Source organism: Emydura macquarii, unplaced genomic scaffold (assembly GCF_026122565.2).
Source record: "Emydura macquarii macquarii isolate MOO-44397 ecotype Brisbane River unplaced genomic scaffold, CSIRO-AGI_Emac_v2 contig_1390, whole genome shotgun sequence".
Classification (NCBI taxonomy): Eukaryota; Metazoa; Chordata; order Testudines; family Chelidae; genus Emydura; species Emydura macquarii.
Genome location: NW_027131527.1, coordinates 3,771,615 through 3,796,399, shown reverse-complemented (window position 1 = coordinate 3,796,399; position 24,785 = coordinate 3,771,615). Strand labels below are relative to the sequence as shown.

The following is a 24,785-nucleotide window of genomic DNA, read 5'->3' as shown; positions in this document are numbered from 1 at the left end:
ATAAACATGCAGGAACCCAGGTCTGAAACAGTGAGGAGTACTGCAAGTCAGGAATATGTGGCAATAATAGAAGCATATGGAGGAAGTTTAAAGTCTGCTTAGTTCTAGCTACCAGAAAAAATCCTTTTTTAAAAAAATAAACACCAAGTTCATCCACTATTTCATTTTAAACACACAAATAGAAAAAGTGAAGAAAAACAGCCTTCTCTTCCCATTTACTACTCACTCACAACATCTGCATAATGACATAGAGTGAAATTGATGTTTAAACACTTAGCCAAATGTCATTTTAAATAGTTACTTTTATGAGTAACATTTTGGTCAGGTAAATTGTATATCAGTTGAGACTTGGGCCAAATTAATCCCTGATTTAAGTGGTTGCAAAACAATTGGCTTCAGTGGAATTGATCTGTGAGTTTAGAACAAGATACAAGTGGAACACTCCCATTGGCTTTATAGGGTTCAGGATTGGGCCCTAAATCTTCCTGACATGCTATATCACAAATGTCACAGCCCTCATACAGAACTTGATATACTTTCCTCTTCTTCTTTTATCAAAGTACAAAAACATTGACTCCAGTGAGTTAGAGGATGCTGCTATTGCTGGCAAGCCTTTGATGGGCAGTTCTGGAATTTCGTTGCAGAAGCTGTGACTTCTGTTTTATTTGACATCTCACTGGCTCTTGATGACAGACAAGATCTGTTTTTAGCATTGCACTGAAGGTCAGGCACAACATTTCCAAATAGAGAGTGGTTGAAGATATTGGGCCAAATTCATTCCTGCTATAAGTCCACTGACTCTGTGGATTTACCCAAAGAATAAAATTGGTCCATGAAGTCTCGTGAATGGGGAGACAAACTTATTTTTCACAGTCACTAGGGAAGAAAGATAGAGGATGAAGAAAGTCATATTTCATGTCTAGTTAAAATTATTTTTGTGAGAGGAGCATTACATTATCCAGGACTAAAGGGCCTTATCCTCAGATGGTTTATGCTTCATTTAAGGTTTGTACCATTGAACACAATGGAGCTATGCTGATTTAAACCATCTGAGTATCATACTTTTGAAGCAAGATATGGTAAGGATAGGGCTAGAACTCTTAACATGCTATTTTCTACTTTATGTATTCCTTACAGATTACTTAGGGGAATATCCTGAATTTTGTGCTTGGCAGTTTAGGCTGATCCCCCAAAAGAGGTTTTGGGTTAACTCCATAATCTTTCACAAATCATTCATTTTCCCCTCACATTAGGTACACGATAAGCCTATAATTGTCTGTCAAGTGGGCTGGGGAGATGTATCTCTTTACTTCCACTAGTTACTGATGACTTTAATTCACATGCATGGCAGTAAAGTGATCTGTAAAATGACTTACGAAAGTTATCAGTAATTTGTGGAAATAAAAAAAATTATATTGAGCTGTATTATTGTTCAAGCATTTGGAGAGGAGCAACAAAGAGCACTGAAGAGACAGGGTGATACGAAGGTCAAAGAAATGAGAAGATTAATTGGTACTTCAGAGGATTTTGTTCGAGGCAGAAATCATTTTTCTTGTTTGCACAGGTCAAGACCATAGTGGCCAATGATCATGGTGGTTTTGGGGTATCGTGTGTGTGAGAGTATTTTCTTGCTGTTGCTTTTGTTGTTATTATTATTCATCCTTGAGGAAGTCTTTTAAATGTTTTTTCTGGCCTCCCTGAGAGCACTTTCCTTCCTTTAGCTCACCATAAAGATCTTCTTTGGCAGTCATTTGACCTGGTGACATAGCCTGCCCATCTCATCTGTGATTTCATCAACAGAGTATGGATGCTTGGAATACCTGCACATATGAGAACCTCAGTATCTGGAACCTTGTCTTGCCGTCTTATCCTCATCACTTTCCCCAGACAGCCCATGTGAAAGTGATTCAGCTTCATAACATGGCATCTGTACACCATCCAGGGTTCGCATGAATACATCAAAGTTGGCAAAACGATGGCTTTGTAGACTTAAAGTTTTGTTTGTTGACTAGTGCCTATACACGCCCATACATTTGCGCTTAGTTTGCCAAAGGCCACACTTAGTTTTGTCAATTCTGGCATTGGATTCATCATTAATGTGAACTGTATGTGACAGTGTACTGCTGAGGTAGGTGGACGTGTCCACTGCCTGGAGGGTATGGCCATTCAATGTGATAGTAGGCTCCACATAAGGCTTCCTTAGTGCAGGCTGGTACATCACTTCTGTCTTTTTTATGTTGATTATGAGACCAAAATTGTCACAAGCTGAAGAGAAGTAGTCCATGCTCCATTGTATGTCAGACTCAGATTTGGCATTCCAGGAACAGTCATCAGCAAACACAAGATCATGAACAGTCACTTCCTGTACCTTTGTCTTTGCCTGTAGTTTCCTCAGGTTGAAAAGCTTGCCATCAGTCCAGTATCTCATGCCAGTCCCAGTGTCATAATCACAAAAAGTGTCTGTAAGCATGACAGAAAACATTGTATTGAAGAAAGTTGGGGACAACACACAACCCTGCTTGACTCCACTAGTAACTGGGAATGGTTCAGATGACTCAGTCATCCATTACACGAGTGAGCATGTCATCATGGAGTTGCCAAATCATTTAGATGAATTTCTCCAGGCAACCAAATTTTGCCATGATCTTCCAAAGGCCCTCCCGACTGACTGTATCAAATGCTTTTGTCAGGTCAATGAAAGTCATATACTGGTTGGAATTCTCTTGCAGGCATTTCTTCTGAAGTTAATGAGCTGCAAACAGCATGTCTGTTGTCCCATGACCATTCCTGAAGCCACACTGACTCTTAGACAAGAGCCCTTGTTCAATGTGCTACACAAGACGATTCAGCAGAATTCTGGTGAAAATTTTGCCAGCTATTGACAAGGAGGTGCCCCGACAGTTGTTGCGAGATTGTCTGTTACCTTTCCACTTGTACAAGTGAAGATGGATGCATCTTTGTACTCCTGGGGTATAGTTCCTTGCGTCCACATTGACTGGAAAAATTCAGTCAGTTTCAAAGCCATGTGCATGCATCCAGCTTTATAGACTTATGTTGGTATAGCATCTGCTCCAGGTGCTTTACCATCTGACAGTAAGTAAATTGCTCTCACAGTTTCAGTCAGCTTTTGGGGAATCAGCCAGAGATATGTTGTTGTGAATCTGGGGCAGTCAATCAATTGCCTCCTTGCTAATAGATGATTGTTGGTTGAGGATGTTGTTAAAGTGCTCTGCCCACTTTTGCAGTATCTCTGTCCATACATCGACTCTAATGACACCATCACTGGTCCTAACCACATCAGCCATACCATAAGGGGCTCATTCACTTGCACATCTACTAATGTAATATATGCCATCATGTGCCAGCAATGTCCCTCTGTCATGTACATTGGCCAAACTCTCAATACACAAAAGAATAAATTGACACACACAAAAAATAACATCCATAAACCAGTTAGAGAACACTTCAGTCTCCCAGGACACTCTGTCACTGACTTGAAAGTTGCCATACTCCTACAAAAAAACTTCAAAAACAGACTTCAAAGAGAAATTGCTGAGCTTGAAATCATCTGCAAACTCGACACAATCAAACTGGGTCTGAATCGGGACTTGGAATGGTTATCTCATTACAAGAAGTAATTGCCACTGATAACACATTTAACACATTCTCACCTCCTAATCAATGATTGTGAATAGGCCTCAACTACTCTAACTGAATGGACTTTGCTTTCATCCATTTTCCCCATTGTTGTTAATTCCCTTGATATGTGTGTGTGTATATATATATATACCTCCTATGTGATTTCTATTCCTTATATCTGATGAAATGGGTTACAGCCCACGAAAGCTTATGCCTGCAGAAATTAAATTTGTTAGTTTTTAAAGTGCTACAGAACTCTCGTTGTAGTTACTGCATAGTTTCAAACTGTGATAATACCTGCATGGTTTGTTTAAGGGGTTTCTGAACAGATGTTTAGAGTTGTCTGTTCCCCTGACACCCTGCACAGTTCTCCTGCCTTGTTGCTAGCAGCATACTTGCCAGCTAGTTCATCTGTACTTTTCTGAAAACATGCTTCTGAATATATTCAGAACTCTTTACTGCTCAGGGTTTGCCATAGTCCTTTTTCTACTCCCCATCCCTCCAAGTCTGTCCTTGTATATTGTTGGCCACTGTTTTGTTTTTGTTTTTGTTTTGTTTACAGCAATCCCTTGCTAGCAATTACCTTTCATATTGTGTACATCAACTGGTACTGAAAGGCAAGGACCTTTATAAACCCTCTCTGCAGTTCCATTAAGCTACAGTGGAGGACTTACACTTGACATTTGTTATGTTCATGTAACTGGTTTAATAAAAAGATACACTGGACTGCTTCTAGCCAAACTGGTTGTCCATATGCTTGCTTAACTGAATCAGTGCATGATCTGGGGCAGTCTAAATCTAGGAAATAAAATCTGAGAACAGTGTTAAATGTATATTAACTTGCATTTTTTAGCATGAAGAGCTAAATTGAGTTTTATCCTTAGTATTTCATTTCTTGATATCAGGTTTTGAATGTAATTAAATCAAAAGAGAAATAAGAGGTAGACTAGCCCAGCCTAGGTGCTCAAATGCCACAGGAATAAGCATAGAAGAAGTAACCAGATAATGTGGCAGATGCGGTGAGGGGCAGGTCTGCATTCTGTGCTGTGTGCTTGCAGCATAGCATACAACCCAGCCAATTCTTTTGAGGTAAATGAGTTTCCTGTGGCCTCAGCCTTAGTGTACATTTTTTCCAGTCTCAAAACCATGGCAAAATATGCCAGTTGTTTAATTTGGGATTAGAATAGCTGGGGTGTTGCCCCACAGGACTCAGGTGTATGGGGACATTTGCCATAGCTGCCTTGACTCCTTGGGTTTAGTCCAAGTCAGGGCTTTAAGTCCCTCATTTCCACACACTCTAAAACTCACCAGACAAGGCCCAACATTTCAAACAGGGATATTGGAGCCTTTATAATCCAGGATAACACTAAATTGTAAATCCAAAGCACACTTTCCAAATATTATTTGAAAAGGAACTATTGATATATTGGTGGAGACTGCCGATACAGAGATTGATTATCCATTGCCCTGCAGTTTGTGCAGTTATTTATATTCATGCAAAGTGATTGTAAATCACAACCAAATCAGAATAATAATAATTAATTAATAATAACCTAGTGGTGCAGACTCAGGTCTGTGCAATTTTTGCTACAGTAAAGTTTCTTAATCCTGAAGCTTCCAAAAACGCAAAGCATCCAAAAAGACAAAAATCCATGTACTCAAAGTCAGATTTGGGGTACCGGAGGAAGGAGTTTATTTCCTGCACTGAGAGAATTTTTTTTCCTTCTCGAGTTTCTATCTTCCCAGGCATTTTAACTCAAAATCTACTTGATAATGTATTTGCAATCAAGTTATTCCAAAATCCATAGCTCAGAATTACCCTATATTTTGTCTTCTCTGGAAGGATTTAACCACTTTTGACATTTAACTTTTAGTTCTCCATTCTGGTCTTTTATGGTGACTGATTATCAGAGTACCTGCTAGCATAAGCACAGGGCCTAATTACGTGCTGATATAGTACAAACAATGCATTACCTTCTTATCTCCCTTTACGTAATACAGGCATGGCTCTTTATCATTTCTCAGCGGCAGTCCAGGAAAAGCCCAGCTTGACAGCCCAGTGCCTTTTCACTCTGGACTATCACATTGCACATTCTTACAGGGTCATGCCTGATAAAGAGCCTCCCAAGGGACATGACCAATATCTTTTTGTCTGCAAAGCTTTGACCTCTAACTTTCTCTGATTCCTTCACTGTGCAGGCACCTAAACCAACAGGTCTTTACATAGAGGCAACTGTGAGGAGAGGAATATGGTTATAGTTTATACTACAAGCCAGAGGACCATAGCGGGGTCTGAAACTGATGCCTTTGACTTTGAGACTGTTGGCTTTGAGATCAACACTGTCAATTGAGGCTTATTAGCACCTCAAATTGGACATCAGAGTTAGTATCCTGATCTCCATCGTATTTAAAATCTTGTCTTAAAACAACTTTTTTCTCTTTTGCTTAAGTCTCTCAATGTCTTCTTTCTTTGTTGTTGGACTAAATTCATTTGACTTACGACCCATGTGGCTTTTCTATACCGCTGTTTTCAATTGCTTATCTTGATATATTGCTCGCTGTCTTATATTTCACTCTGTAAAGCACTGGGATTCCCGTTATGTTTTTTTAAATTAATTATTTGTATTACAGAAATGTCTGGAGGCCCACATGAGATCTAGTTCCCACTGGGTTAGGCACTATACATAGACAATTTCTGCCTCAAAGAATTTACAACATAATTCTTTTGTCTTGAATATTTATCTTCATTTTACACATTAGAAATTGAAACACAAAGATTAAGTGACTTCCCCAGGTCGCACAGAAAATCTGTTACAGAATGGGGAACCGAACTCAGCTCTCTTCCCAGGTCCCAAACGAATGCCCTAACCACTAGATATCCTTCCTCTCTTTCCCTTTATTAGCTCATTTCTAATGTACATTGGAAGTCTCTTTCTAGTTCTGATTTTGGATAGCTTTAAGATAACAGAATTTTTGTTAAGGCCCAGCTTGACAAAGCCCTGGCTGGGATGATTTAGTTAGGGTTGATCCTTTGAGCAGGTGGTTGGACTAGATGACCTCCTGAGGTCCCTTCCAACCCTAATATTCTGTGATTGCTATGAAATATGACTTGCTGCTTTCTGATACAAGATGATGAGATCATATATTTGTGTGGGGCAGCAGGGATTTCTGTTGAAGATATGTTGGGTGGGGTTTGACCACATGTGTTGAGACTACCTAGAATCATGAGGGAGCTCTTTCTTCTGGAGTTTCTTGTTTGCAGGAGGCAATGGATGAAACTTATTGTCATGAAGAAATTTCACAAGGCACTCACTGGAGAATGTAGTAGTGGTGATGGTTAACTGATTTTTCTGCTTAACTTCCCACAGGCTTTTAAAAAAAAAAAAATCCTGTGAATTTCATTTTGCAAGCATCAAAAACCCCAAATTGAAGTAAATTTCTTGGATTCAGTCATCTGCTCTATTCACTGTTCTACAGTTATTCATTTAATGCCAGATAAAAAAAAGAAAAATGCCATCCACAGAAAAACTAACAGCTCTTTCCTCATCCTTTTTGAAGTGCTTTGTCTGTGGAACAGCGGTTTTCTTGCTGTGGTTCCTCCAGACCAGGTACCTTTGATGAGCCTTTTGCATGTACTAGAATGGCTGATACTGCCAAGAAGAACAGCTTTTAAAAATAGTATTGAGGCCAAATTCTGTCCTTGACTGTATGGATTTCATTGGCTTATTAAGATATTCAGGCACATTCATGTAAGGATTAAGGCGCAAAATATATGGATAGAATGTCATCCTCCTTTGATGTATTTGCCTCCTATGTTGAGCCAAGGACCTTACTAAGTCAAACACCCTGAATTAACAAGCTCTGTGTGGTATTACGGTTTCCAACATTGTATTTAAAAAATAAGACTGTTTTCTTAGTGCCCCCCTCCCCCAAACCTTCTCCCAGTATTATTATTAATGTATTTATTATTTGCTACTAACACCATCATCATTATTCTCATCAATATATTAATAATAATAATAATTAATAAATCAGTATCATCTACATTCATCAGGGGTATTTCTTGCTGCTTTTTTGTACAACTCAGCAACTATTGATCTTATTGTACGGAGATGAAAAAATAAGGGCTGTCCCTTGTAAGGGACTGATGGCAACCCTTGCTGTTCCCTAGTACATGGCTGTGCTGATTACTGTCTCTGCTTTTGGTGTTTGAGAGAGAAATGCATGTTGTTGTCATGGAAGTGTAGCCTGATTTTATAGTTATTAATTTATTGAATAGGGTAATAGGTTTGCCAATTTCTTTAATTAAAAGGATCCTAAGGTTCGTGTCCTAAATCAGGCTTCAGGTAAGTTTTATAAGGACCCCGGGTACAACACAGGAAGAATTTCAGTGATAACCAGGATTTGTATAATTTTATAAATTTATTAAAACAACAAAAATAATAAACAAATGATTACTATAGAGAAAATAAAATGAATAATCAAATTGATAATGGATTAATACAATCTTAAAAGTAAAGACTTATTTGATAGATATATTTATGATATGCTTTATACTAGTATACTCACACCCTTCCTGGACTTGGTGAAAGAGATGTCTAATTCCTCAAGTTGGAGTTGAGTGGAATAAGAGCTGCTTTAAAGCTAAGAGCTATAAACTAAGACTAACATTACAACTTTAAGAATATAAAATAAAGAATAAATCTTAACACTAAATAAAACTTCAAACAAGGATAGCTGACAGTCGACTGCCCCGATGAGCTGGATTTGATCTTACTTATACCCCCCAAGAATATGTGTCCTACATCCGGGCCCATACTTGGCTTTTCCACCTTCAAACTTTTGGGGTGCATGTTGTCTATTGGCTACTAGGTTCGTACGTATTATTGACGTATGCACATCCTTCTTCAGGTGGTCTTTTATCTTACCTTTGTTATTTCTAGCTTATTGTGGGTTCTGTGGTGTTCTTGTAAAGTTTCTTGGTAACCAGGACAGCCCCTTCCCCTTTTAATGTCTCTTGACTTATCTAGGGTAAAGGTTATGACCATATAAGTCCTATCCTGTCCTACATTGATACTTATCTAAAGCAAAGGTTGACGTAACCTGTCTAGGGTAAAGGTTATGACCATATATATATATCTTATCCTATTCTACATCTATCTAAACCAAAGGTTGAATATATATATATCTTAACAGTAGCTGTCATCCAGGATGTGGCCTGGAAGGTACCTTGCATTACAGCTGAATAAAACTAATTTCATCATACAATCATATCAAAATATATATGAAAAATATCTCTAATAATAATGCAAGCAAGCAGGCTAGTTCTATATATATGAGAGATAAAAGTATAAATGGGTCATATATATCTCTCATATATATATGAGTTGCAAAGTTCTTCGGATTCCAGTGCTATAGAAGGTGCAGTACAAAACCACAGCCCTTTACAATTTTGACTGAACTGTTCAGTGAAATGCATATATATATATATATATAATATTGCATTGTAAAAGGACAGCAAAGTTGTGTTGGAAGTTTCCCAAGTATCTGCTGCTTCACTTGTTCTATAGATACTGAGTATATTAAAATTATAAACTACCTAAGAAATCAGAATGTACTGTTAGCTGAGAGGAAGAATGATCTTGTGATTAAGGCATTAGACAGAGTTTGGAAATCAAGATTCAGTTTCTAGCTCTGCTGTAGACTTCCTGCATGATCTTAGCCAGCCCATTTAATCACCTTGAGCCTCAGTTCTGTAAAATGGATCTAATGCTACCTTTCACCTCTTTGACAGTATCTGTTTTCATTGTAAGGCCTTCATAGCCTTCCTCTCTGTGTCCATAAAGTCCAATGCAATGGGGTCAGAGTCTCGGTTGCAGCCTGGAGGTGCTACCATAATACAAATAATTAAAAGTGATGATAAACCGAACAGCACTTGTAAAGCTCTGTGCAACACTAAGCTGGTTTTGAGGCACATATTTGATTATTACTTTTTAAAGGTAAGGTTTTTAAATTGAAAATTGTAAAATTTCTATTGTTTCCTGAGACTGTCTGCCAGGCATGTAGCTAAGTTAGATCTCACTCCCTACTTGGAGCACCATTGATTCAGTCTGGATGAGACCGAAGTGCTTACCTTACTTTGCATTTATTTTAGTTTCTCCCAAACAGCATAATGAAATGATAAATCTGCACTCTGATGTGGAAAGAAGACTTTACTTTGGTGGGTGCACGTATTAATGTTGTATCTACAGCTGGCCAGAAAACAGTTCCATTCTGTGAAACATGGAATTTCTGTGAAATGGAATTTTTTTCAATTGGGAAAAGAAATGAGGCTAATATTTGTTGACCAGCTCTAGAGGTATGTGCTCAAACCTCCATGGTTTTCTGACTTTTCTCCTGTAAAAGAAACAATGAATTTAAATAAATAAGTGGTACTTTTTCTGTGAGATGTTTCTGAAGGTAATAAGAGCCACCTGAGTTGAAGTAAGCAATCTAATAGATATATATATATATATATATATATATATATATATATAGGAGTGCAAGGTCATTTTCAAAAGCAATGTAAGCACTTAAGAAATCTATTGAAGTGCCTAAGTCACTTTTGAAAATGGGATCTGTTTGCCTCTCTTATCCTCTCCCTTTGATTGCAAAAGCAGGTGTCTCAGTATGTGACAGTTCAGTGACCACAGCAAGATTTCTCTTGCTTTCCTCAGAGTCTCTTTCTGATCCATTAGTTGCGCAAAGCCTGTGCTACCTGGGTTTGGAGAAATTTCACATTTTTCTGATGGAATGTAAAATGTATTGTCAGAGATGACTGTCCAGCCTAGCAGGGACAGAGAATTCTGTGCTGTGCCGCCTTTGACGAGCGGAGGACAAATGTTGGCTAAGTAGCATTACAGTGGTGTCAAATTTGAGCAGAACTATGAAAATAACTAAGCTCCTTCACCAATAGCATCAGCACACCTCTCCTGTTTTAACTATTGCACACAGTAATATTTCTTTTCCACAAAGAGCTACAGAAATAGGCAGCTAACTGAGCAAGCTTGTTGGCTGCACAGGCTGTGTAGTTACAGGTGAATCTCCAAAGGTTTGGAGTTTGAATAAGTTTTCTCTTGCACCCAAAATGGCTGTTTATCCAAAGATTACTGGGTCTGCTTAGCCCCTTGGTTCTGAGCTAGGATGGATATCTTGTGAGATCAGACTTCTGACTCTTTTTGGGATGGAATCCACCAGAACAGCTTGTCGTGTGGTATTTTGGAATATCTGAATCTCGTCCCAGCCAAAAACCTGGATTTAGTGAGGTGCCTCAAAAGTAAGTGGCATTATGACAAAGGTGATCAGTGCTTTCTGGAGCCTCACAAAGAGGTCTCTCTATGTGAAAATCCATTTGTGAGATGGTAGGTTTATTTTATCTAGATTAGTTTACCCACCCCTAAGTCTTGGTGTTAAAGTGCTTTCTGATTTCAAAGTATTATTTTGTTTTTGGCTTGGAAAGCTATAAACCCTTCCTAAGTCATATTAGAATGAATACTGTACAGCATACATTAGTAGCAGTGAGATGCTCTGGGTCCAAAACACACAGCATTTTGGGGAGATTTGGAGCCTAATTGTGCAAGGTCCTAGGGTCCTCAATTCCCACTGAAGTCATTGAGGAACAGGTGAGGGCATTCAACATTCCCCAGGACGTAGTTAGCTACTTGCAGGATTGGGCCCATTATTTGTGTAATATGGAATAGTAACCTGATAAATAAGATGTAACAAGCTCACTTAGAGAAAGTGAGAATTTTTACCTTGAGAAAACTACGTCATTTGCTTGTACTTTGTCAAACAAGCATTACCTGTTGTGGTAAATCAGTTCATAAGACATCAAATTATAAATGAGAAAATTCAAAGTTATTGTCAAGGCAGATTTGTAATGGACATATTTAAAATGAAGACGAGATCTGTATAACCTTGAAGGCTTGTCTCTCTCACCAACAGAAGTTCTTCGAGTGCTTGCTCGTGTCCATTCCAGGGTAGGTGTGTGCATGCCACGTGCACAGTTGCTGGAGATTTTTCCCTGGGTGATATCTGTTGGGCTGGCTCTGGCACCCTCTGGAGTCGTGCGCATATGTGCTGGGATAAGAGGTGCTACCAGTCCCGTGCTCTTTCAGTTCCTTCTTATCACCCGTGATCATTGTTGGAATGGCCCTTCTTGCTGTAGCAGGGCTTCTTTCCCAGTGGTTTGGACTTACTCTGTTCATATTTGTATAGTTATTGTAGTTAGTGTATATAGTTCTAAGTTAGAGTTAGTGTATATAGTAGTGTGAGTAGTTGCTCGTATTGTTGGGGGACTTTTTGCCCCAGGGGCTGGACATGTCCCGGTCCCCAGGCTTCAAGTCATGTGCCTCATGCAGCAAGCTGATGCCAGTGAGTGACCCGCACTCTAGCTTTCTAAAGTGTCTGGTGAAGTCTGACATTAAAGAGAAGTGCCAGAGCTGCAGTGACTTCAGACCTCGCACGAGAAAGGATAGAGACATTTGGCTGAAGGCCGTTCTCATGGAGACAGCCCTCACACCAGCTTTAGAGCTGAGCTGCTCCAAATTGGCCCTGAGCAACTCGACATCTGTGTGGACCGCTCCCTAGTACCATGCTCTTCCCAGAACCACTCTCCATCCCCCACCAAGGAAGAGGCAAAAGAAACAATGCACTGAAAGAGGGCGTTCTCCTGTGCAAAAGAGGGACAAGAGGGAAGTGACTAGTGTAGTGAGACCTGTGTTGGGTCATGTGTCCTCCCCTGAGTCTCTGATGGCACAGCTGACTCCACATAGAGCTCTGAGTCTTGTACGGGATCTGCCACTGACTCCTGGGAGCAGCCATGAAGTCAGGCATCTGTTGGCCCTTAAATCCTGGAGGCTTTTCAAGCGGCCAAGGACCTGCTGTCCCTCCCAATCCCTCCAACCCCTTAAGGTCCCTCATCAGCCAAGGTAACCAGGGACAGAAAGGAGCAAGATGCAGTGACCGCCACTGCAGCACCATCCAAATGCAAGCCCTCCATGGCCTCAATACAGCAGTCACTGACTCGCTGCTGGTCTCCTCTTCCCTGGCACCGCTGAAGGCAGAAGCGGGTTCTACATCACCATAGTCTCCAGGGGAAGAATTCTCTTTGGAGTCAAAAGGGGAATTCTTTGCTCCACTCAGAACCTACTGGTACCCAGCATATACACCAGACTTCAGCACCAGCCTTCCTGCCAACACCCGACCACCAGGCCACTGCAGTGGCAGTACTGGAATTCTTGGCGATTTCCCTGATACCAGGCCCCCCATCTCACTGCTCATACTCGGTGTCAGAAAGGCAGGCTACTGCCTTTTCTTGTCCAGCACTGGACCGTGAATCCAGTACTAACCCTGGTGCCGACGTCCAGGAAATTACTCCAATGGACGTGATGGAAATAGAAGAGGAGTAGGAGGGAGCCCCACCTCCAGCACAGGCCGCCGCCTTCTCATCATCGCCAGATGAGGCAGTCGCCAGTCCTAGTAACGGGCTTCCGCAGGATGACTTCAGGGCTCACCACAAGCTCCTGAAAAACGGCTGTGAACATGGGTCTGGAAGTTAAGGAGCTTAAGGAGTCAGCACACAGCCTGATCGACATCCAGAGTGGCCTTGCCTGTTAACGAAGCAGTGATGGGTGCTGTCAGAACACTGTGGCCGACTCCTTCTTCTTCGTTCCCATCTCTAAAAGGGCAGAGAAGAAATACTATGGCCCAGCCAGTGCGTTTGAGCATCTTTTCTCACAACCCTCCCCGGATCCCTGGTAGTGTAGGCAGAGAATGAGTGGACTGACGGGACAGCTGAGTGCCACTCCCAAGAATAAAAAGGTCAAGAAACTGGACCTATTTGGATGTAAGGTTTATTTGATGAGCAGTCTCCAGTTACCTGTCTCCAATCAGCAGGCCCTGCTGGGGAGGTATGATTTTAATCTGTGAATCTGATTGTCCAAATTTAAGGACTCCCTGCCACAGGAGTCAAGGCAGGAATTCATGGCCTGGCAAGACTGCCCAGGACCTCCCTCCAGGCAGCTCTGGATGCGCCAGCTCAGCAGCGAGAACTATGGCATCACCAATCACCATGAGGTGCCGTTTGTGGCTCCAATCCTCTGGCCTCCCTCACAAAGTTCAGCCGTCCGTTCAGGACCTTCTCTTCTCTTCTCTCCTCTCCTCTCCTCTCCTCTCCTCTCCTCTCCTCTCCTCTCCTCTCCTCTCTGAACAGGTGGACTCAAAGCTTCATGGCTTCAAGGACTCAAGGGCTACCCTTTGCTTCTTGAGCCTTTACACCCCTCCAGCTTCCAGGATGCATTTTAGCCCCAGCAGCCACCCAGGAACTTGACAAAATAAAAAAGAAGGGTTATAAGCGATGCCAACCCTTCCCTCCTACCTCAGCCTCCCAGTTGGGCTCTCATAGATATCCCAGCACGGCCAGGCAGGTCTTTTGAAAGTACAACCAAAAATACACCAGTCTCGACTCCAGATCCATCCCCCAGAAGCAACAGACCTGGGGTGCGGAGCCCACCTTAGCAGTCTCAGGACCCAGGGCCTCTGGTTCCAGGAAGAACTCTCCCTGCATATAAATGTCAGGGAACTTAGCTTGCTAGGGGCTCCTTCCCCAGATCTCAGGCAAAATGGTGCAGGTCCTAATGGACAATACTGCATCAGTGTTTTACATCAACAAGCAGGGAAGTGCTCAATCTTCAGCCCTGTGCCAGGAGGCCTTCTGGCTGTGGGACTCCTGCATGAAACATGCCATTCATCTTGAGGTGTCATGTTTCCTGGGAGCCCAAATGCACTGGCAGATCACCTCAGCACATTTTTTTCCCCTCCCCACAAGTGGTCTTTTCATGCGGAGGTTGTCAATATCATCTTCCAGAAGTGAGGGACTCCCCGGGTGAGCCTGTTTGCCACCAGACAAAACAGGAAATGCCATCAATTCTGTTTGCTGCAAAGGCACAGCTTGGGCTCCCTCTCCGATGCCTTCCTGCTTTCATGGGCAGAGCACCTACTGTACGCCTTCCCACCAATCCTGTTGGTTCACAAGATCCTCCTAAAGATCAAACGGGACAAGGCATGGGTTATCATGATAGCACCAGCGTGGCCATGCCAGCATTGGTTCGGCACACTTCTGGACTTCTCAGTGGTAGCTCCACTCATGCTCCCACTCTGCCGGGACTTGATCTCACAAGACCATGGCCAGTTGATTCACCTGAATCTCACCTCCCTGCACCCGACAGCATGGGTGCTTCATGGCTGAACCCTGAAGAGCAGGCCTGCTCAGATCAGGTTCTACAGGTCTTGCTAGATAATAGAAAACTTTTCACCGGGGCTACTTACCTGGCCAAGTGGAAATGTTTCACTTGTTGAGCCTCCGAATAGAATCTCTCTCCATCCCAATCTTCTCTGCAATCTATCTTGGACTATCTGCTCCACCTAAAGCATCAGGGTCTCTCTCTCATCTATTAAGGTTCACCTGGTAGCCATCTCAGCCTTCCCCTTCCAGTGAATGGCAGATTGGTGGTGTTCCCAAAGATGATGGTCAGGTTTCTCAAGGGCTGGAAAGATTCTACCCTTAGGTTCGCGAACCTATCTCCCCCATGGGACTTAAACCTGGTCCTTTTGAGGCTCATGGGGCTTCCCTTCAAGTTGTTAGCATCATGCTCTCAGCTGCTTCTCTCTTGGAAGGTCATTTTACTGGCAGCAATCACGTTGGCCAGAAGAGTCTCTCAGATCAAAGTCCTTACGTCTGAACTCCCTTATACAGTCTTTTTCAAGGGCAAGATTCAGCTGCGCCCCCATCTGGCCTTCCTACCAAAGGTGGTGTCACAATTCCACTACAACCAGGACATTTTTCTACCGGTCTTCTTCCCAAAACCTCACAAGACCTCTGAGGAACGTTGACGTCATACATTGGATGTTAGATGGGGCCCTGGCCTTTTATATTGAGAGAACTAAGCCCTTCTACAAGTCCATGCAACTCTTTGCAACAGTAGCGGAAAGGATGAGAGGGCTATCTGTGTCATCCCAAAGAATCTTGTCCTGCATAACTGCCCGTATCTGAGCTTGCTACAAGCAGGCGAAGATTCCGCCTCTGGCTGTCATGACTGCTCATTCCACAAGAATCCAGGCTTCGTCAGCTGTGTTTCTTGCACAGGTACTGATCCAAGACTTCTGCAGCGCCACAACCTGGCTGTTGGTGCACCTTCATGTCCCACTACGCAATCATTCAACAGGCATGAGATGACACCAGTTTTGGAAGAGCAGTGTTACAGTCAGCACGTCCATGAACTCAGAGCCCACCTCTGAGGGTACTGCTTGTGAGTTACCTAGCATGGAATGGACATGAGCAAGCACTCGAAAAAGAAAAAACAGTTACTAACCTTCCATAACTGTTCTTCAAGATTTATTGCTTATGTCCATTCCATGACACACCCTCTTACCCCTCTGCTGGAGTTACCAGCAAGAAGGAACTAAGAAGGTGTGGGGCCGGTGGCATCTCTTATACTGGCACATTGGCATGTGACTCCAGAGGACGCTAGAGCCAGCACAATGGATAGCATTGAGGGAAAAATATTCAGCAACTATGCACGTGGTGCACACACACCAAGCATGGAATGAACATGAGCAACACATCTCGAAGAACAATAGTTATGGAAGGTTAATAACCGTTTTTTTCCCCAAAGGTATTCCCTCACCCACCTTGTGTCTCTGATATTTTCTGAAACAATCTCTCTCTCTCTCTATTTTAGACTATAGCCAACAACAATAGCAGCAGCAGCAACACTGTAAAAAGTGAATAGTAGCCTCAGCAATACCTATACTACTTGTTATTCGGGACTATGGGAACAGATAAAGCAACATCATTTCTTTGTCGAGACTAACATCTCTTTTATCCAGACAGTTTTCTTTAAGTTGAAATTGTTTTGCTTTTAATTTTTTTTGTTTTGTTTGATTTCTCTGTCCAGAATAAAAACAAATTCAGGTATTACTGAGGCAAGTCACCTCTCTTCTGTTTTTTGAGGTCCTGCATTCTTCTCTTTTGCAGAGATATACTTCTCTGTGGCTTCCCACTACATCACTGTTACAGTGGAAGTGGCACCTATACACCTGAGAGCAGAATTAAAATAGCATTTTTAAACCATGAAATTTCATTTTGGATGATTGAGTGTGACAACCCCCTACTACAGTCTACTGAACCATAGTGGTGATGTATGTATCTGTTATGACATTGGTGTTTGCATGCTACATCTTTAAATTTCCAAGCACCCTGCATGTATGCAGGGCTATGTGCCATTTTGTGAGGCAGAGATGATGCAGCCTGTTACAGAGATGTCTCACACTTTGCTTTTTCATGGGCACTTCACATTTGTTCTTTCTTGTTTCTTTTAATTATAAATTAATCATGCAGCCTCTGAGTACTGGAAAATACTTCGGTGACAGTAGGATCTGCTTCTTTCTACTCACAGAGGGTAGGGAAGAGCTAGCCAATACAGTACATTGGAAATGCTTTACACTATCCTAGGGGATATTGGGAGTATTCCTGATGCCCTGGTAGCTCCATGAGGTGCAATCCCACATGGAGCTCTCTCAGGGTCAAGGTGGCTCATATACAGTCTTGAACGTGAGAACAGTGGCCAGGACATTGAGGTTATCTCTTGCTCTTCCCAAAACGTGTTTTGAGACCTTTAACTTCCATCTGTACAGATCACTGAGGCAGAAAGGAGGGCCTTTGGTTTAATGCAGTGATATTCAGACTGCAGCTCACGAGCCTCAAGTGGCTCTTTAATGTGTCTCCTGCAGCTCTTTTGCAGCACATGATATTAAAACACCATGTGACTTAATTATTAACCAATCTAAGTTTATATATATATATATATATATATATATATATATATATATATATATATAAAAACTAAATATTTCCCGTCATACTGTTTAAATATGAATAGTATTATAGTAAATGAAACAATGAATTCATATTCCTGTGGCTCTTTTGGGTAATGTTGATCACTAATTTGGTCCTGAACCGCTGAGGTCTGAGTATCACTGATTTAATGTCTCCATCTGAAGGGTAGCACCTCTGAAAGTGCAGTTCCTGCTAGACACCTCTAACCTCCGTCTTAGCACTACACTACCATGTCAGGTGCGGGCATGGTCTGGAAGTGAAAGTTTCCCATTTCTGGTTCAGAGACGAGACTGCACCTGCTGCATCAGACTGATATCCAGCATTATGCTGTTTATTGCAGGGGGTTCCGCCACTGGTAGGTGGTAGTGAAAAGAGCCTGCTGAATTAAAAGAAATATACAGAGTAGCTTAAGAAAAAATGAGCTTTAAAAACCCTATATTATACATATACAGAGCTGTAGGGAGCTATAAACATTCTAGTTAACTGAATAATAGGACAAGACCAATCATTTACACGGGAGTAAAATTTGTTCCTGTAACTTCAGGACACATTCAAAGTCAAAGCTATTTTAAGTTGCTGAATATCAAAAATGGTTTCAGGCCACTGAGTCAGTACATACCAAATTAAAACTCTACCATTCAGGCTCATTTTTGCTGAATGGGTAAAAAAATACAAAGTTAAACTACAGTATTGAGATCTAAGTTACTTCCAGTGAAATACATTAGAAAGAGTAGTGTGAAAAGAGAGAGTAATTAAAATTGGCTTAGCACAGTAGCCAATAGTAAAAGATATGCCGTCCTCAGTTTATTGCTTGTGCTTGTTGTGGGAAGCAAGATATTTTTTTCCTGAATTAGGAGGTGGGGCAGGACCAAAAAACTGCACAAAATAGAATTCAAGAACACACAAAGCAGTGATAATTTGTAGGGACATCTTTACAGAATCAAAGAAATACTAGCATTACAGATGAGGTAACATACCTGTGAATAAGAAATCTAATAGATACAATTCCTATTCAAGAAGCAATTCTTCCCAAAACATCTGGGATTTAAAAAAAAAAAAAAAATCCGGTGTATAATCTGAAATACTACAAAATTGGGATTGCAGCAAAGGTATAGGAAATATGATTTACGTTCTCTGATGCCAGAGACCATAATGTGTGCAGTTATAAGAAAATGAATGGAAGGATAGATACTGAGGACAGCTAGATAAGAAAATATATGTGCTCTGTGAAGGACTGAGCATTTTAGTTTTCTGTAAATCTCTGGCAAACAGCTCACTGAAGCCCTGAATAAAGACTCTTGCAACCATTAGCAGCCCAAAACTGTGCTATAATTCAGTGTGAGCTAAAGAAGTTATTACAGAGGTTTTCTGAGGTATCTTTATATAGACCATGCCCAATAATATTTTGATTAAGGGAAAAGTATTCTAGTGTATAGTATAGTATACAGTATATAGATTGCATTACCGCTTACTTTGCTTAAGAGTCTTTGGCGAGGGCCTTGTCAAAGGCTTCTGAAAATCCAAGTACACTATATCCACTGGATCACCCTTGTCCACACGCTTGTTGATCCCCTCAAAGAAATCTAGTAAATAGGTGAGGCATGATTTCCCTTTACAAAGACCATGTTGACTCTTCCCCCAGCAAATTGTGTTAATCTGTGGCTGATAATTCTGTTCTTTCAACCAATTTGCTTGGTACTGAAGTTCAGTTTACCGGCTTGTAATTGCTGGGATCGCCTCTGGAACCTTTTTTAAAAATTGGTATCACATTAGCTATCCTTCAGTCATTTGGTACAGAAGCAGAATTAAATGATAGATTACATACCACAGTTAGTAGTTCTACAATTTCACATTTGAGTTCCTTCAGAACTCTTGCATGAATACAGTCTGATCCTGGTGACTTATTATTGTTTAATTTATCAATTTGTTCCAAAACTTCCTCTAACAATACACCTATTTGGGACAGCTCCTCAGATTTGTTACCTAAAAAGAATGGCTTAGGTTTGGAAATCTCCTTCACATTCTCAGCCATGAATACCAATGCAAAAAATTCATTTAGTTTTTCCACAATAGCCTTATCTTCCTTGAGTGCTCATTTAGCATCTCAAAGTCAAGAAAGTTTTAATTGGATGCAGTTGGACTGGGACACTGAAATGAGATTTTTCCTGGCCTAGTGAGAGAGGCAGGGAAGCGGACACAGACTAGTGAGAGAAGAAAATTAAGGGAAAGGTGAGGCTGTCATTATTGGTGGCAAGAATGGGCAAAATGGGATAAAATAAGAAACAAAAGCAGAGTTTTAGGCAGGATCTTGTTTTGCAGAGTCTGAAAAGTCAGGACAAGATCTTTAAGGTAGATTTGATTGGTCAGTGAGAGTCAGTGGGCGGATTCAAAGCTTGTGACTTTAAGAACCAGAGTTACAATTAAACCCCATTGTAAAGAAAGGGTCCATTTGCAGAATTAGGATCTAAGTTCAGACCTAAAACACCTGTGACGTCTGGAGGAGCTGGGAGTTTTCATTTAGGCCTCTCCCCTTAGTCTAAATGAACTTACTTTAAAAAATCAGCAAACTTTTAATTTTTTATTACCTGGAAAAGTAGTATTGAGGACTTCTGGCTTTGTCTTCGTGATAGTTTTTGTTCATTGTTATTTCATTAATTAATAGGAGACCAGAACTGAATTTTCAGAACAAGGGAAGGCACCAGTAGAGAGAGGCAATGCTTTCCATTTCTTTCTGCTGGTTTTTTAAGAATGGGAACAGGATAGTGCCAAATGTGCCTTGACAGTTCAGTTCTGGCTCCACTTTCTCCATCAATATGCTGGAACTTTGCTCCACAATGATTATTGAATGTTCTCAGTGCTAGCCCTAACTGCATGTTCTTGGGTCATTTGGAAGTCTATCAGGGAAGCCAGTTACACTTCTGAGTTACAGATCTAATAAATTAGTTCAGATTACATTTTTATATTTATAGGCTTAGTGGGTGTCTGAAAAATGATTCTGTAAGTGTTGGAAATGCTGTGCAATCCTTTAAAATGGACTTCAGTCAATTTAAAGAATAGTGATTATGTATGAATGAGACAGACTGGTTAGAAATGTCTCTGAACATCATGCTGTTTTACCTCTGCTGCAACAAGTAGAGAAAGAAACGCCCCATGGCTTGTGAGAGTTCAACATGATTGGCAGTATCTGCTCAGAAGAGTCAAAGGGCTAGAATAACTGATGTTGATGGCCACGTGAAGAGTGTATTAGCAAAGATGTATAGGGCCCCAAGACTGGAACACAAAAGTTTACTGCAAAGCTGTATGGAGGAGTCTTGCGCAGAACCTGCCCTCACTATCCTTGTTTCCCTTCACTTTTATAAACAGTACATTAACTTTCAAATAAAATGGATGCTGTCAAGACTGACAGGCCACAAATGTGACCCCTTCCCCAAAGAGCAGTGTTACATTTAAAATATGGTCCTACTATGGCTCTTGGCCTCAAGATGACTGTGATGGCCATAATTAGAGATTTGTACAGAGCACAACACAAACTCATCCAGGAATCTTAGCGTTACAAATCCCTATGATGTGAATGCATTTGATTTAGTTAGTGTGTTCTAGACTTTCACTGCTGGTGTAAATGAGTGCAGTTCCATTGAAATCAACAGCATTTAACACATTTACACCAGCAGAGAATTTGTCCCTTCTATACCAGGGCTTATTTTAAAAGTGAAGGCCTTTATTTGGGACTGGATGAAAGGAAGCCCATCAGCCCATTTTAGTTCTCTTTACTGTGCTGTTTAGCTCTTTTTGTCCATACTATTTAAGGTCTTGTTCCATAGGTTTATTTAGCTCATAAAGTGGATGGGAGGACATGGTGGAGAGGTTTATGTGTTAAATGGGAATGCCAAAGTTAGGCTAGCTTTTTCAGTAAGAGGCTTAATATTCATCAATGAATCTTTGTTCTTGGTAAGCACGAGCAGGTGTGCAGATCACTAGGAGTCTGCTGTCTGGAGTGTGGAGGTTTCAGCAGCACAGTACAGTTAACATTTTTATGACAAGAACAGGCAAGTTTCCTGTGGGCGGGGAGAGTGGTGTCTTACAGAAAAGATGGCTAGAGATTTTTTTTTAATAACCTTTATCAGCCAGGCTCACATCTTGGTGTCTGACTACTTGGCAAGTACTCTCCTCCTTTCTGTGAAGAAAGAAGTTAAAGAGATCACTCAAGCCATGGTGTTCAATCTGGTATTTAGGAATCCTGCTCGATTATTTGATTCTGATTGAACTGGCTGGTTATTTGATCTCATCTCCATTCTATTCTATTTCTTCTTATATTTGCTGACCTATATTGGGAATTGAGAGGAGAAGGTCTTTCAATAATTGGATTATTTGGGAAAGTATGTCTGATTACTCAAATAATCTTTTATTCTTTAAAGTGGGGAGGAGGGGGGAAAAAGGAGGGGAGAGAGAAGAGACAGCGTGTTTCTTGTATGCCCCGAACTTAACAGGGAGTGAACGAAGCATAAAAAGTGTAGGATAAGACTATTTTCTCTAGAGATTGACTTTAACTATTTTCCTATTCCATGAAAGCAAAAAAGTACAAAAGAGACTGGATCTATATTATTAATGAAATCCTTAAATTACATGCAGAGAGTTTTAACACGTCCTTGGCTATTTTTTCATTCAGAGTACACATAGCTATTCTTGTAAGGGCATCAAAAGCTATCTCTGATAAGGAGCTAAAAATGCTTCCTACTCTGGTTAGGTCTATTCTGGTTAAATATTATTTACAATGCCTGTTTTGCAAATTACTTTGTCCCTCAAGTCCACCCTTCACCCATTTGGTGTGTTGTAGTCCATTAAAGTCTAGACAACTTTCCATTGTTGATGTTTGTTCTATTATTCTATTTGTGCACTTACACTGCTTTCATTACCATAGTAGCCGAACATCTTAGCAGTGCACTAAGCAATGTGACTTAACATCTGTCACATGTGGTTTAGCTCTCTCTCTTCTTCTGCTCAGGGGAAAATTGTGTGTGCAGTATTGGGGGGTTTTGTTTGGTTGGTTTTGAAATTTAAATGCTGCTCTTGGTGTATATTAGAGAAGGCAGGTAGAAGAAGGGTGCCTGGTACTTGATGTAGAAGGTGTTTAGGCTTGTGACGACCCTAGTTCCTGGGAAAGTTCAGTTCAGTCTGAGTGCCCCTTGAAAAAGCTTGTCTTCTACCTTTGTGATGGAAAGTTCCATTGTGGCTGAGGAGCAGAGTTGTTGATAACAGTCTTCATCATGGAGTTCTAGGTGTGTGTTTTTTTTTTTTGTTTGTTTTTTTTTTTTTTTAAAGCTATGCTTGGTCCAAGTCATTGATTGCCTGGAACAGAGGGAGTAAGGGCCTGATTTTTAAAATTATTTAGGTTCCTAAAAGAAAGGTGCCTAATGGTATTTTCAGAAGCATCTGGTAGTCTGACATTAAAATAAATGGGAGTCAGGCACCTAGGTGCTTTTGAAAATTTCACTGGGTACCTTTAAAAATCTGCCTCTAAGACCTTGAACTTGACTCAATATTCTATGGGAAGCCAGAGAAGAGAGCAGAAGACAGATTTGATGTACAGTTGGTAGCCTGCATAGCCGAGGAGATGTGCTACAGCATTCTGTAGTAGTTGTAGTTTCCAAAGGGCTGATGCCCTCATGCCTAGGTATATTACAGTGCTGTAGTCCAGATAGAAGTTACAAAGGTGTGTATAATTGACGCCAGGTCACTTTCTGCCATGTTGGGATGGAGTCTCCTAGCCAACTGAAGATGGTAGAAATCTTTATTTGTGGATGCTGCTGTGGGAGAGCTGAGTGTCTGTGAGGAATCCAAAATTGTTCTTAACCTGTGGATGGAATTGACCAATCATGAGTGTGTACTTTCAACCAAAGGTTTCCATGGTTTCCAGTTCAAAACAATAACATTGATTTTGAGAAAGTTCAGTGGTAAGGGAAAGAATGGCAACAAATTTGTTAAAATGTTCTGTCCCAGGCATAGCGGTGCTCGATCCTGAGTAGGGCCAGTAGCCACAAAATGTAGGGCAACTTTGCATGTGAAAATAAATGCACTTTCAAGCAACATGTAGAAACAAATTCAGTTCTGATGGTTATTACACAGTAGGTGAACGGATGCGCTCTCGGCATATGAGAGAGCTGGTAGAACATGCCTTTCCATGGTCAGAATTACTTTTGAATCTGTGTATTTATAATGGACCTGATCTTTTAGCAGGTGTAAACCAATGTAGTTCCATTGAGTTTGCTTGGACAAAATTCAGGCTTGTGTTAAAAGTATTGAGTATTTTAGACCACATTTTATAAATAACATGACAGTTAATTATATGAACCTGTTCAATAGTATCCATCTTGGGTTAAGTGGGACTTTTTAATATATACAGAAAATGTAGGGGGATCAACAGTGCCTTTATTGAGGGTGAAGTTTATCCCTGTTTAAAGAGGCCAACACAATGTTTATGAATCACTTAAGCCCAAAATAGGGTTTAAGTGACATAAAGACCTTGTGTTGGGTCTCTGAATAAGGGTGAATTCATCCTGTGTGTCTAGCTTTCTTTAGTGTCATTATTTGCAGAGATCAAGGAGGGTGAAGAACAAACCCCTCCCATAATGATTCTGGACTGGACTTGTTCTCTGAAACCATTTCACACAAAGAATAGTCTATTTTTTCTTTTCTCTCTCACAGATCACCCCTGGCAGCAAAGCAGCCCAGTCACACATGAACCAGGGGGACCTTGTGGTAGCCATTGATGGAGTCAACACAGATGGCATGACCCACTTAGAGGCCCAGAACAAGATCAAATCAGCCAGCTACAACCTGAGCCTCACCCTTCAGAAGTATGTTGAGATAAGTTAATATCTGCATGAGCCTCAGAGCTGTTTAGGGGAAGTGGCAGACTGAAGGAGTGATAAACATGAATGTTTTGCCTGTTAGGTTTTCTTCAAGAATCTGTGAAGATTTGGATGTAAGATTGAGATGAAGGGCCAAATTCTGCCCTGATTTACACTATGTGCCACTTTACTGAAGTCACGAGGGTGGCACAATGTACTAGTCTGGATGGAATTTATCCCATTGATTATAAATGTGTGCTAATGCCTACTCAGCCCCCTGGGAAAAATTTAAAAGCATCCTGTTCCAAAACAATTCTGCTTATAATTGATTTTGTTCTTGCTTATTCTCTGGCTGATGTCAA

General features: G+C 41.0%; 1 protein-coding gene across 18 annotated transcripts in view; it reads left to right on the top strand.

Annotated features, from left to right (window-relative positions):
• LDB3 (LIM domain binding 3) overlaps nt 1-24,785 on the top strand; it is a 205,874-nt gene that overhangs the window by 41,624 nt on the left and 139,465 nt on the right. For all 18 annotated transcript variants that reach the window (XM_067552501.1, XM_067552504.1, XM_067552499.1 and 15 more), the window contains one exon: nt 24,278-24,429. In XM_067552501.1, coding sequence (XP_067408602.1) covers nt 24,278-24,429 — 152 coding nt within the window. The remainder of the gene's footprint in view (nt 1-24,277; nt 24,430-24,785) is intronic.